The sequence below is a fragment of the Pseudochaenichthys georgianus genome, chromosome 24, assembly GCF_902827115.2.
Source record: "Pseudochaenichthys georgianus chromosome 24, fPseGeo1.2, whole genome shotgun sequence".
NCBI classification, from domain to species: Eukaryota; Metazoa; Chordata; class Actinopteri; order Perciformes; family Channichthyidae; genus Pseudochaenichthys; species Pseudochaenichthys georgianus.
Window position 1 is genome coordinate 10,342,380 of NC_047526.1, and position 13,033 is coordinate 10,355,412.

Consider the following 13,033-nt stretch of genomic DNA (forward strand, 5'->3'; position numbering starts at 1 on the left):
GAGAGAGAGAGAGAGAGAGAGAGAGAGAGAGAGAGAGCGAAAGAGGTGAGCAGAGCACACACGTCGCACTATCAACTGAATCCATCTAAGAAAACAACTCGCAGGGAGTCCGGGTCTGAGCTTCGTAGATACTAAAAGGCAAGTTTGAGCTTCCCCCGATAAAAGAGCGCAGCGGACGGACGCAGCTGGCCGTCATGGCCTGTGGAGGACACTTCGGAGAGTGCGTCCTCACCGTTCGGGCACAGTGTGGAAGGGGAGAGCTCGCGATCACTCTGCCGCCGCTTCCTTCGGTCCTCAAGCGCTGCAGACGCTGTTAAAAACGGAGGTTTGGAAAGACGCAAAAACAAAGGTGCGCTGGGGTCGGACGCGCAGACACTATTCGAGGGGACCCATTCGGGAAAATATGCTGTTCCGGAGACTCACTGGGTCCACGCTTCTGATCGGAACCGACTCCTCGCACCAGCTTTACCGAACGGACCTTTACGCACGGGTTTACAGCGGGACCGCATGAAGGACAGAGGCGCAAGGAAAGGGAAAAGTTGAACGGGTTTTGTAATGGATAAAGGCTCCCCAAAGGTACAGTGGCTGTTTTTGAGTAACACAGTTGGAGAGGAATAAGGGTACAAAAAAAACGACAGTCTTAAATACTATATCAATCGGCTCGTTTTTTATTAAATGTGGAATGCTTTTCATTTAAAAAAGAACCCTTTTCTTAGCAACAGATCCACACACGCGTTTTTCTACTATAGCTCTAATAATCCGTTAATCAAAGCATGAATTCACCACTTCACTGTGAGTTTTAAGATTAATGAAAAATAGTTATCCAATTCATTTGTAGGTTAATTTCATCGTGTTAAAGATTAATGCCCTACAAAGCGGACCGCTCCACATTTTTCACCCACATTTTTTTTTGTAAGGGGAGGCTTTCACTCTCAATGCACTGCACGGTTTTCAATTCCCCCTTTGAAAGAATTCATTCAAATGAACACCGCTCACTGGGCAGGCTTTGAAGTATACCTGATCCGCCTTTTATCGCCTCTTAAATACCCTATCCATTTTAAACTTTTAATTGCGTTTCTGTCGCTAAATCCACTCCTAATCCGATTGTCCTGGCCACATATCACAGCGTTCATCTGGCGCTGAGAAACTGTGCTCAGTCGGCTGGAAATTAAATCAAAATGAAAGAAAAGCGAAAAAAAAGTCACTCTCCCTCCTTGATCTGTCCATGTCTACCAGTCATCGGGTTTGGGGTTGTCAACTAAAGACCAACTTGACATGGTTTTCCTTTTTAAGGTTATAATGTGGATTCTTGGTGACATGTATTTATGCAGCTATAATAATCTTGATGCTGCTGCCTTCTGCTGTTGGTTCGGCTGCTGTGGCAGCACATTTTATCGCCTCATGTGGTTGCTTATACACCCCCGAAGCTTATTTGATTAAATTTAGCTCTTTAATTTAGAAAAGTAGATCACAGATGTGTGTCAAAGGATTGCTTCTCCATCTCTGCCACAAAGAGCCCATGGAGGCTGTATCTCATCAACAAACAACAGTGTAAAGAAGCAGGGGAAGGCCAAAATATTTCTTTATACTTCTTGTACACCTTTTTTTACGATATATAGTTCCCTTTAATGGCTTCCAGACATAATACATCTGCAAATGAGTAAAAAGGAAGAATTCCAGTTATTTTCTTTACGATGTGGCTACTGCTCTTTGACAAACCCTGCGGGACGTCTTAATCCACACTCAAGGCCGTTCCTGCGCTCAACATTCAACCTATCATTCACATTATTGCGTGTTATCCAACAATGACTAAGGGTGGAGCTTCGGTTAAGCTGAAAGCCTCCGATGACAACCAGTATCTTTCAATCATGTGGGGAAAGAGATGGAGAGAAAAAATGTTTGATGGGTCATAAAACTTGGAATAATGGATCTGGGGGTCTACTGTAATCCAATGGCCTTGTGCTTTGCTACAAACCTCTCCATGCTGAAAAATAGCCTGTATCGATCTTTTATTGCAGGTGGAAGGACCCATTTATTTTCCAATCCCATTTCATTTGACAGCTCATGTATGTCACTCCATCGAGAGGAGGAGCTGACATGCAGGGTCTCTCTTCCACGACTGCCTGTTGTTTTGTAATTCCACGGCTTTAAATCGTCAGTTTGGCGACGGTGTGTTCAGGCCTAGGTCAGGCCTTGGAAAAGAGATCAATGATCTCAATGGGATTTTATCTGTATAAATAAAGGTTTGAAATGAAATGAAATGAGGCCTAGGATGTCTTCATTAGCCTTATCTCATTTTAGCATGTTTTCCATTAAGCAGCGTTGATGTTGCTCAGAACCTCTGTGGATCTGCAAGTGTGTCCTTGCAGTCCTCTATTACCTCCTTTGATAGAGCGCAAGGCATAAAAGCCTTCTTTATGTCTGTGAAACCGGATGTGCAAGAGCTGTTCTGAATATTTATCAGATGGTTGGACTCTTTTTTTTTTTTTTAAAGCCAGTGCATAATTTGATGTCAGCAGTGAACGGTATGTTTTACGACTCTGTTTGGGGGAGAGGGAAAGAGAACAAGGGATGGAAAGATATTTGGTATGTGTGTGTGTGAATGGGTGTATGTCAAATAAAGAAAAAGAGGAAGAAGGGGAGAATTGAGGCCCCTTTTTTTCTGAGAACGGACCACCCCTAAATATACTAATCCAGCATTTCTTTGTTTTCCCTCACAGGTCTCTGGATCCAAATGTCACCCCCCTTGGACTCTGTCCTGGTCTGGGACCAGCAGTGTGTGACGGACAGGCGAGTGGAGCCTGCGGTGGCTCTCTACTGTGTGGCTTCAAATTGGCCCCGGCTGAGCTCTGCATGGAGCACAGAGTGAAGAGTCCTGCTATGGTCCGATGTCTCAGCATGGATGGAGTCAGTCAGAAGACTGGCCACCACTAATGAGACTATCGCTCTTCAGCTGAGGACTAGCATTTACAGGATTACTCCCACGGTTTCCAGCTGTTTTCTCAGCTAACTGCATCATTACCAAACTCTCCTAGTCGGACCTTTCTAGTTTTTGGTGGATATATACGTCATTGCCTTTCTGAATTTCATATTTCTTTAATCCCCTATCAGTTTTTTTTTATATATCGTTGGTTTCCTTTTTCCTGTTTTGTTTTTCCACTATGGAGTTTCTCGCTGGAACCTGGAATAAAGATTGGGCTTCATTCTTGCAATTTTGGTTGACTGTAATCCTCAGCCTCCAAATGCAATTCAGCCCGGGTGCGTCTTGCCCGGAAGAGTGTCGTTGTGACAAACCCTTTGTGTACTGCAACGAGCGCAGCCTGACATCAGTGCCTCAGGGGATACAGGACGGCTTCAAGGTCCTCTTCCTACACAACAACCAGATAAATAATGCTGGCTTCCCCATTGACCTTCACAATGTGGCCACTGTGGAGACTGTGTATCTCTACGGCAACCAGCTGGATGAGTTTCCCATCAATCTGCCCAAAAACACCAGGGTCCTGCATCTCCAGGAGAACAATATCCAAACTATTTCTAGGGCAGCCCTGGCCCAGCTGACTCGACTAGAGGAGCTGCACCTTGATGATAACTCCATCTCCACAGTGGGGGTGGAGGAAGGGGCCTTTAGGGAGGCAATAAGCCTCAAACTCCTCTTCCTCACCAAGAACCACTTAAGCAGCATTCCCATTGGCCTTCCAGAGGACCTGAAAGAGTTGCGGATGGATGAGAATCGCATCGCTCACATTGCAGAGGAGGCCTTTCAGAATGTGACACGCCTGCAACGCCTCCTGCTAGACGGGAACCTGCTAACGGACGAGGGTATTGCACCAGGGACCTTCCAGGAACTGACCAACCTCCGTGAGCTGGCCCTGGCCCGCAATTCACTCACCTTCCCCCCTCCCCTCTTACCTAGCCAGGCATTGGTCAAACTGAGCCTGCAGGATAACCAGATTGACGAGATCCCTGTGGCAGCCTTCGCTGAGCTGAACAGGCTGGAAAGACTGGATATCTCCAGTAACCAGCTTCAGACCCTCACACAGGGCGTGTTTGATGGCCTGTCTAGCCTGAAGCATCTCATGGTGCGCAATAACCCCTGGCGTTGTGACTGTGCTGTGAAATGGGTGGTGGTGTGGCTGAAGTCATTGCCCTCCTCCATCAACGCCCGAGGGTTTGTGTGCCTGAGTCCGGAAAAGGTGCGCGGCATGGCAATCAGAGAGCTCACGCTGGATAGTATAGAGTGCCCGATTGAAGTTGATCAGCCGCCCTGGCCCACCCTCCGCTCCACACCCCCTCCCCCACCAACAACCACCCCTATCACCACCATGATCTCAACCCTCATCAGCACATCCATCCCTTTCTACTTTGACTCACCCTCACCCCCTTTACCCCCAATCCATAACAACCCTCCTGGGCCCCTGCCTCCTTATGAGGACCCCCTTCAGATCTCCTTCCATGTGGTCAACTCTACCAGCATCGAGGTGAGCTGGGCTTCCTATTTCACCGTCACAGCCTACAAGGTCACTTGGGTCAAAAGGGGCCAAAGCCAAATAAACGAAGGAATGCGGGAGAGGACTGTGAGTGGGGACAGGCGGCAAATTAGCCTCACTGACCTTGAGCCCCGATCCGTGTATCGGATTTGCGTGCATGTTCTGGACACCCTAAATTCCTACAGGCCCGGAGAGGATACTATATGCTCTGAGGCCAGGACCAAGGCTGTTGTGTCTACCAAGCCTCCGGGGAGAGAGCCATCTCCACAGGAGAGCATTAATTCCACGCTGCTAATGGCTGGGATCATAGGTGGGGCGGTGCTCATCATCCTGGTAATGCTGCTCAGCCTGTTCTGCTGGCACATGCACAGGAAGAGCCGGTCATCTTCGACCAAGTGGAAATACAACCGGGGCAGAAGAAAAGACGACTACGGTGAGGCTGGAACCAAGAAGGATAACTCCATTCTGGAAATGACTGAGACCAGTTTCCAGATAGTGGCGCTGAACAATGAGCAGCTGCTCAAGGGAGATTTCCGCATTCAGCCTATCTACACGCCCAACGGGGGCATTGGATTTAGAGACTGTCACCTCAGTAACAACAGCCTAGCCTTCTGCAAGAGCAGCAACGTGCCCAGTACAGAGTTCTGCCATACGTGATGCTGCAGTCTTTTCACATACCATAAACAATGAATATACGCATACATACACACAAATACACCATTTGTGAAGACAACAAAAAACATACAAAAATTCTAGTGAAATATAACTGTACTATATATATTTCCAAGTTCTGTCTACAATGTAATTTATACTATGGATAATAATGTGGGATTCTCTGCTATCTTTTTTATTTTTAGAAGAAGAGATACAAGTGTTTCTTTTTTTTTATAACCAGCAGGGTTTTGAACGTTGTTTTAATGGTCAGTACTGTACATGAACATGGATTTGTACAATCACGGCACCCTGGGTGTAGCTTCTGATTGACGCTGTCAGCCTTGGGAAATGTTGAGGGGCGCTTAGAGGGCTGGGATCCTTTGCTAACCACAGAAGCAAAATATGGCCTTTTTGCTCTTTTAAACACTACAAACCCGCCCCAGTACAACAGTACAGTAGTAAAGACAACACACAGGAAATCCAAACACGGCTGATTAGAGCGCTGTCGAATATAGCACTGGTTCATTAGTGGTATGTTGTGAAAAAAGGACTGAAGTGCACTTTCTCATTAATGGAAGCAAGGCAGGAAATGAGCAGAGGTGGTGATCACATGGAAGGGAGTGTGGACGGCTGTGTAGGAAGAATGAGATTTCCCATAAGTGCCTTAACACTAAAAGCATCTTTGTTCTACTGGTTTACAGTGGAGCAAAGGTGGGCTTAGTCAAGAGACACTTTTTGGAGAAAATAAATTGGTAATGTTCATCATATTTGTATTTTTTTTTTCTGAGGAGGTGCAATTATTAACACACATTTAAAAAGGAACAAAGGATGTTTGTCCTTAATGAGGTGCATGGATGTGCTGAGACTCGCAGATCCTTTTGAAGAAATTCCCTAATTTGTTCTGCTTCTCTTTTTCCCTTGTTTTGGCAATTGAAGCCACAAGGGGGCAGTTTCCCTTAGCGTCGTGTGTGGGACAGAGGGCAAGACAGACAGAGGAAAGGAAGAAGGAAGAAAAAGCTGCATAGATCACTTTACATCCACAATTCCCCTGGAGTCCATTACCCAGACGACATTACTCATGCTCAAACAACATTGTTTAGCGTATTATTGCTCATCGAGCTACTTAATGATGTGGAATCATTTAAAACTAACAGTGTTTTCTGTGTTCGGTGGCTAAATGATATAGATTTTCACCACTGTGGTCCATCATGATTGGAAGGCCTATGTTCCCAAGCTATGTGTGTGTGAGTGCGATGCATTTTGAGAAAGCACACACATAATGCTAATTATGCACCCACTTATTTCCAACCGTGTCCCAGCGTTCATTAGGCTTTTTGATCAATTAAGAAATGACCACAATAGGATCGTGCTCCGCCCATGGAACCTCACAATGCTGCGCACAGTTGTGACTGAGAAGCTCATCCAGCGTCTCATCATTCAACCCTTTGTGCACATTTTACGAGACTGTCTACTTCATTTATGGTTTCGCTCTACCTGCTCACTTTACACCATTAGTTCCTTCGATGATGATCCTCGCCCTATCTCCCCTCATTTTCCGTCCTTCCCTCCCGTCTCCCTGCATGAGCTCAATTAAAACACTTTCCCTGCCCTTCAGCTTGTGCGCTGTGGTGGCAGCTCTTTGAGAGGTCTTCATTATTCACTTCTTAAGAAGACTATTTGATTTGACAAGATTCTAGTTTGAGGGGCCAAGCTTAACGATTTCCCACCGCCGACCCTTTTGCCCCCACCTTTCCCCCTCTCCTCATAATCCTCGACCAAAAAAGGGAGAAAAATATGTAGACCTTATTTTCACTTGGCTGCGTGGAGCTCACACTGGGAGACTGAGTGTGTGTTAACTCTTTGTGGGGCTCACAGTTTCTGCTGCTCCAACACACACGGTAGATAACTGACACAAACTAGGCTGAAGGGGAAATACTTTTAAGGGCTTGTACTCAAGTTATTCCAGTGTCAAGATAATCTTTGAGAGGATTTTCTTTATTCATTCTGGATATCTCAAAAGTAGCTGCACTTACTTACTGTAAACCAGCGATAGCTCCGATCACGATGAATTGAATTTGAGGTGGTGTGCACACTTGCATAGCCCCAGTGTTGAAAATCTGTTCACATTTGAAACATGACCACACACAATGATTGAATGAAATCTGTCCCAACACGTCATGCAGTGTCGTTATTGTTTACCTTTTTGTTGGATTTTCTTTTTAGAAGCAAATGGATACCTTTTTCCACAATTAAGCATAAGTTTAGTTTTCGGAAATATTCAAATGCACTCTCTTGCTGTGGTTTAATGAGAAGATTCATACCATCTGATGTTTGTGAACTAAATGCGAAGCTACCAGCAGCAGCCAGTGAGGTTAGCTTAGCATAAAAACTGGAGACAGCTAGCTTGGCTCTGTCCAAAACTAGAAACATTTTTCTGTCAAACAACATGGTCACTTTTAGAGTTATTTTGAATGGACACATATATTGTGTTAAGTGATGGTTGATGGGTTTTTCTACATTTGGACTGAGTCAGGCTAGCTATTACCCCCTGTTTCAAAAATACTGCTAAGCTAGCTAAATGGCTGCTGTTTTTAGCTTCATTTACAGTAGGGACATGAGGGGGTTAATCTTCTCTTCTCTTAGCAAGAAAGTGAACAATATAATATTTGGCAAAATTACAAACTGTTCCCTTCTGTGGATAAAGATAATAATACAAAATATGTTCATTTGCTTTGCAACAAAATGATTGTAAAGTATGTTTTTAAGACTTCAATACATGACATGTTTAGATGGGTATTTATTCACGTTGGATTTATCAAAAATAAGATCTTCTGTGGTTATCAAGGCATCTCCACTTTTTATTTCGACCTTTGTCTATGAATATCCACAGCTGAACATAACTCCCACGCAGAAACACTTGAACATATACATCAAATATCATTTATTGCTCTGTGTTGCGCCCCTTAAAGTCACATGCTGATCAAACAAATGGGGTCGCAACATATCTCCCCTGTCTGTGAATGTGTAACGGAGACAGATATTTGCCTTACCTTTTATGCAGGACTGAATGATAAGCTAGTGAGAGCGTTTAGTGGGAGGAAGAAAGGAGGAGACATAAAGAGACGGCAACAAGAATGCAGAAAGCACATTACTCTTAACAATTTTCAGCCACGGCGCAGCAACAATAAGTGTTAACAGCAAGAACAACACGGAGCATGACGCACAGTAGCTAACGAGAGACTGTTCATCCCTAGTGCCAGACCTTAAGCGGTGCATGGCTAATGATTCGTGCTTTGAAGCTTTGGTGTTTTTTTTGCAGCGTACATTATTCTTAATTTTCTTGATGAAAGAACGCGGCTGCAGATCCGTGACCATGGAATCACACACAATGTATCAAGGACTGCTAGCGTAGGATTATTACTGTTTCTGGGTGCTGAGGAGTAATTTCCCTTAAAGCTCATTGAATCATGTTGAAATAATGATGTTTAATCTCCAAGAGTTGAATATGTTTAAAATCATCTTTCTACCTGCAGGCAAAACTACAAATATCTATTAGCCAGTAACATTCATTCAAGGATTTTTGCATGTACTGTATTTAACTTCATAGCCTTTCATTTGTTTATCTTACCGGGTTTTTTTCTTTTTCTAGCAATCCCCCAGTGGTGGTTGAGGTACAGTATGAGCAACCATACAGGAGAGTTTTGAGAAAGAAGGCTTGAAAGTTACAGTGCATGTGAAGCAACTGCGTACGGACATTCACGGAGACGCTGCATTACGTTGGCCATCCACACCAAGTTTTCTTAGGAACCAAAGTTACATTTCTGTTCTCATGATGAAATATTGATGTTGTTCCATGTATGTGCCTTGAGGTTGAACTTACAATGTAAAGTCCTTGAAAACCTTTAAATGTTTTTGCACAAACTGTAAATACTTAAGTGAAGCTTTTTGAAAATAAAAGAGCCATTGGATTTGGGCGATCAATCCTTCTTCATTTTAGAAAAGTATATTCTGTTCATGAGTGATCCCACATTTATTTTACGTATGAGTTGTGGCAAGACGGGGGAAAGTGTGTACATTACACACAGGGTTTTAGCTAAATGTATTTTGGGTCGGACACTAGTAATTGGGGATCAAAGATGTGTACTACACCATGCCAAGTTATCCTCTTATTTCTATAAGGGAAGCTTGAGACATCTTAGCGTAGCCACCGCAGCTTAGCGTACTGCTGGGGAAAATCCAGGATACTCTCTCATTCTACGGCACAGCTAAGTCCCAGAATGGGCTCAGTCTCCAAATCCCTCCCAACTGTTTTTCCCCTCCCCATGACCACATCCCAATGTTGCCTCTGCAACCTCCCGTCGGCTAGAAAAACCCACATTAGCACAGTCTTAATTCGCTATGGCAATTAACCACATGTATTGGGCTGAAACACAAGAGGGTGTGCCTCTCTGGTATTTTGAGCGGGAAATTGGTGTTTCTCTCAAAACCCCCACATGTCAAAATGTGATTTGTTATTGCACAATTGTCGGCCTTTTGTGGAGGCAAAGTGGGTAAGGGTTTGGCACTAAAATAATCTGCTTTGCTATTCTGTCCTACTTGTGTGTTGTGTAGCGAGCGTTCTGGAAGATTGAGAGTGTGTGATCTCACCACCATCTCACCACTGTGCATTCATCAGTAAGTGGGTTTAAAGACCATAACTTAGTTATTGCGTAATGTCTAAGTTCATATTAATTCAAACTAGTGATTTGCCAAAATCGGGTTGCACCACAATGATGTAAGAAAAGAGTATGTAATGATCAGGTGCTGGATAACGTCTAATAGTGTCCAATTAAAAAAAATACCAACCATATGTAAATTGGAACAGTTTTAGATGAAACAAAAAAGCAGGCAAATAGACTACTAGAGCTTTAATGCTAAGTACATTACCAATGTTTGTACATAAGCACACATCTGAGGGTATTTAAAATATATTCACAACTTGATCATTTCAAATGTCACAGCCTATTGTAGGATAAAAGCATACAATATAATGCGTGGACCGATTAAGCAACACAGCAACTGAAAGCTACATTAGTCATAATACAATTATATAGTTTGGTATTTAAAAGTAAAACACCCACAGGGGCCATTGTTCAGCATTTTGAGTTATATTTTCTCAAGTACATTTACTCCATATTTAAGTTCATTTAATTAATAACAAATCAGAAATGTGCAATTCCTAACCACTCTTATACTTTTCATTTTGATAGCTTTAAAACTGCCCTTTTCGTTGAGTGAAAACCATGAATCTCCAGATGTGTTGATGTTGAATGCTTCTGATCTGAAGTATAAATTGAATGAGAGAATTATAATGGCTGACTTTTTAAATAAATGTCTTTCTCACAAGACAGCTACAAAGATATGATGATCCTATAGAATATGATGCATTACTGTAGATTATACTTTTCAAAAGTATATCAAGGAGTTAAATGTAGCACAACCTTTATCCTAATTAACCCTTGTGTGGTGTTCATATTGTTGTTACCCGCTGCCTTTTTGGGTTTCAATTCAACACAATCAAACTATTTTATATTAAAATACTCAACAGATGTTTACTTCATCCCAATTAAGCAATATAAACAGCATATATGGTTAATATTTGCCCTGTTACATTTGTTAGATCACATTAATGACTAAAGTGCTGCTTGTTTTTTTGCCCGCTGACCGGCTGGTCATGTGGCTCGTCTTTTTTTTCGTCTGGGTGGGGGGGTACAGTGGGTGGTCATTGAAAATGTGTTCTTCACAGAAAATGAGCCAAGGCCATTGAATGTGAGTTTGAAAAAATAATGAATCATATAATTTTCAAAAACGGGTCCCACAGACCTGAACACCGTACAAGGGTTACACCTTGATACAGAATGGGGACATTTTACTGAACAATTAATACGTCTACTTTGATTTCAGCAGGGTTTTTAATGCTGTACTTTTACAGTAGAGTATTTCACTACATGGAATAAGTACTTGTTCTTAGGTAAAGGATCTGTTTCTTCCACAACTTCTGTTACTTGTGTTACTTTAAGTACAGTTCGCTCAAAAAGACACACACACACACACACACACACACACACACACACACACACACACACACACACACACTTACATCGTAACTCATCTAAGTTTGAACTGCTGCAGTCGGCACTTTCCTAATTGTCAGACGACGGAAGTGCAGTGGCAGAGTTTATTTTGCTTTATTTAGATGCGAATGCGTGTGTGTCATCTGGAGGAAACTAATGAAATGTGGACTTTCTGCCTTCGAATCGTACGCTGAACAGGTGTTCGCTCTGAGGAGCTGCTTTTGAAATGTCTCCCTGCCAAAATAACATTCAATTCTCTGTTTAGTGCAAGCCCTGGAACAGCTTTACTTTGTGATCCTCATTTAACCGTCTTCTAATCAGCCTCAATATGGAGGGAAAGTCATTAAAGGATGCAATTTAAAGCAATCCTATTTCAGGTGTTACAAACATCGATATCTGGTAGACTTTAACATTGAAGCGGCTGGTTTCAAAGCGGTGCTTGGTTGTTATTCCCATCTTTCATTGCCCTCTGTTAGCCTTTAATTAGAGGCTATATGCAGGTGAGGCCTACAGCTCTCGCACAGTACTTCAGGTTAATGCGTGTCAGGATGGGTCACTGGATTTCTGCCCATTTACTGCCAACGGTGAATGACATGAACATTCAGTAGAAAACACTAAATCCATTTAGGATCACATTGCTATTTCTTTTTTATTAAATGAAAAAATGAAAGCATAGTTTATATTTACTCCTGTGTGAATAGAAAATAGACTTGCAAGCTCCGCTTTTCTCTTCCTGTTTCCTGAAAGTGCTTAATCCATTTCATGCTAGTCTTTTAAATGTGACTTTGTGAAGTTGAAAGAGACCAAAACACAGCAGACTCGATAGGAATTCCTCTGGCAGCATTCTAACAATGAACACAAGGCGGTATTTTATACAATCATCAATCCGGGGAATGTTAGGAGATGCAAATTACATTTGTCCTCCCAATTTTAGATTACCATGCAAGGCTGAAAACGCAAACAGAAGTCTCGCCTGATTTCTGCTACAGCTGCATAGAAAATGTGCTTTGTGCCCTTGAGATAGCTGACATATTTTCCGTACAAAAATGAATATATTGCCTGATAAGTCTTTAGTCTTACGTGAGACTTGCTTTCAAAACCACAGCACTTTCTTTAACACTCTTTTATAAGTTGAGAAAAGTGACCTGCCAGCTGTGCGGAGTCCTAATTGGTGACAAAATGAGTTTTTATGCTGTCAAACAGCCTGATATGCTCTAAGGTCTGGAAGGCATGTATAGGTGTCGACACAATGGAGGTAACCCTGCTGTAAACAGTGTGATGCAACCTGCAACTAATGCTACCATTGTGAAGCTTGCAATGGTCAGTTTGTGTCGACACCAGGAGCTAGAGGCATTGCATCTACTGTTCTGTCCCTTTTTTATTTTGTGGTGGTGCTGTATTATATTCCTTTATATTCTGCAGAAAACCTGTCCCCTACAAAACAAACACTCAACTGCATTCTCGAATAAATTCAGAGGGAAGCTTTTTTTCGCCCTGCATCCTGTCATAGTTTTTGACATGTGTTGTAGATGAAAAACACGCCAAACTTAGGTTTAGTAAAAGACCATGGTTTGGCTTTGCCCAAACACATTTATTGTGTTATTTAGCTTAGTTGATTGAAATGACTAAACCTTGCCTTCTGGTTCAACACGGAACACCCACACCAGTCTCCTGGGGGACAGTCTTGTGTTTTGTTTAGCCCACTTTCTACCCAAACCCTGTTTCTATGCAGACTTCTGCGGATATATTTGTGAAATGTTAGAAGCATACATAATCCGG

The 13,033-nt window shown here is 42.8% G+C and overlaps 1 protein-coding gene across 2 annotated transcripts in view; it reads left to right on the forward strand.

Moving 5' to 3' along the window:
* flrt2 (fibronectin leucine rich transmembrane protein 2) overlaps positions 1-9,114 on the forward strand; it is a 62,034-nt gene extending 52,920 nt beyond the window's left edge. The window contains exons 1-2 of one of the 2 annotated variants that reach the window (XM_034075898.1): positions 55-576; positions 2,721-9,114. In XM_034075898.1, the coding sequence (XP_033931789.1) occupies positions 3,162-5,144 (1,983 nt within the window). In that variant the 5' untranslated portion in view covers positions 55-576; positions 2,721-3,161 and the 3' untranslated portion in view covers positions 5,145-9,114. Of the gene's footprint in view, positions 1-54; positions 577-2,720 lie in introns of those variants that run through there. The other variant, XM_034075899.2, reaches the window with a different exon arrangement.
* Positions 9,115-13,033: the final 3,919 nt, after the last annotated feature.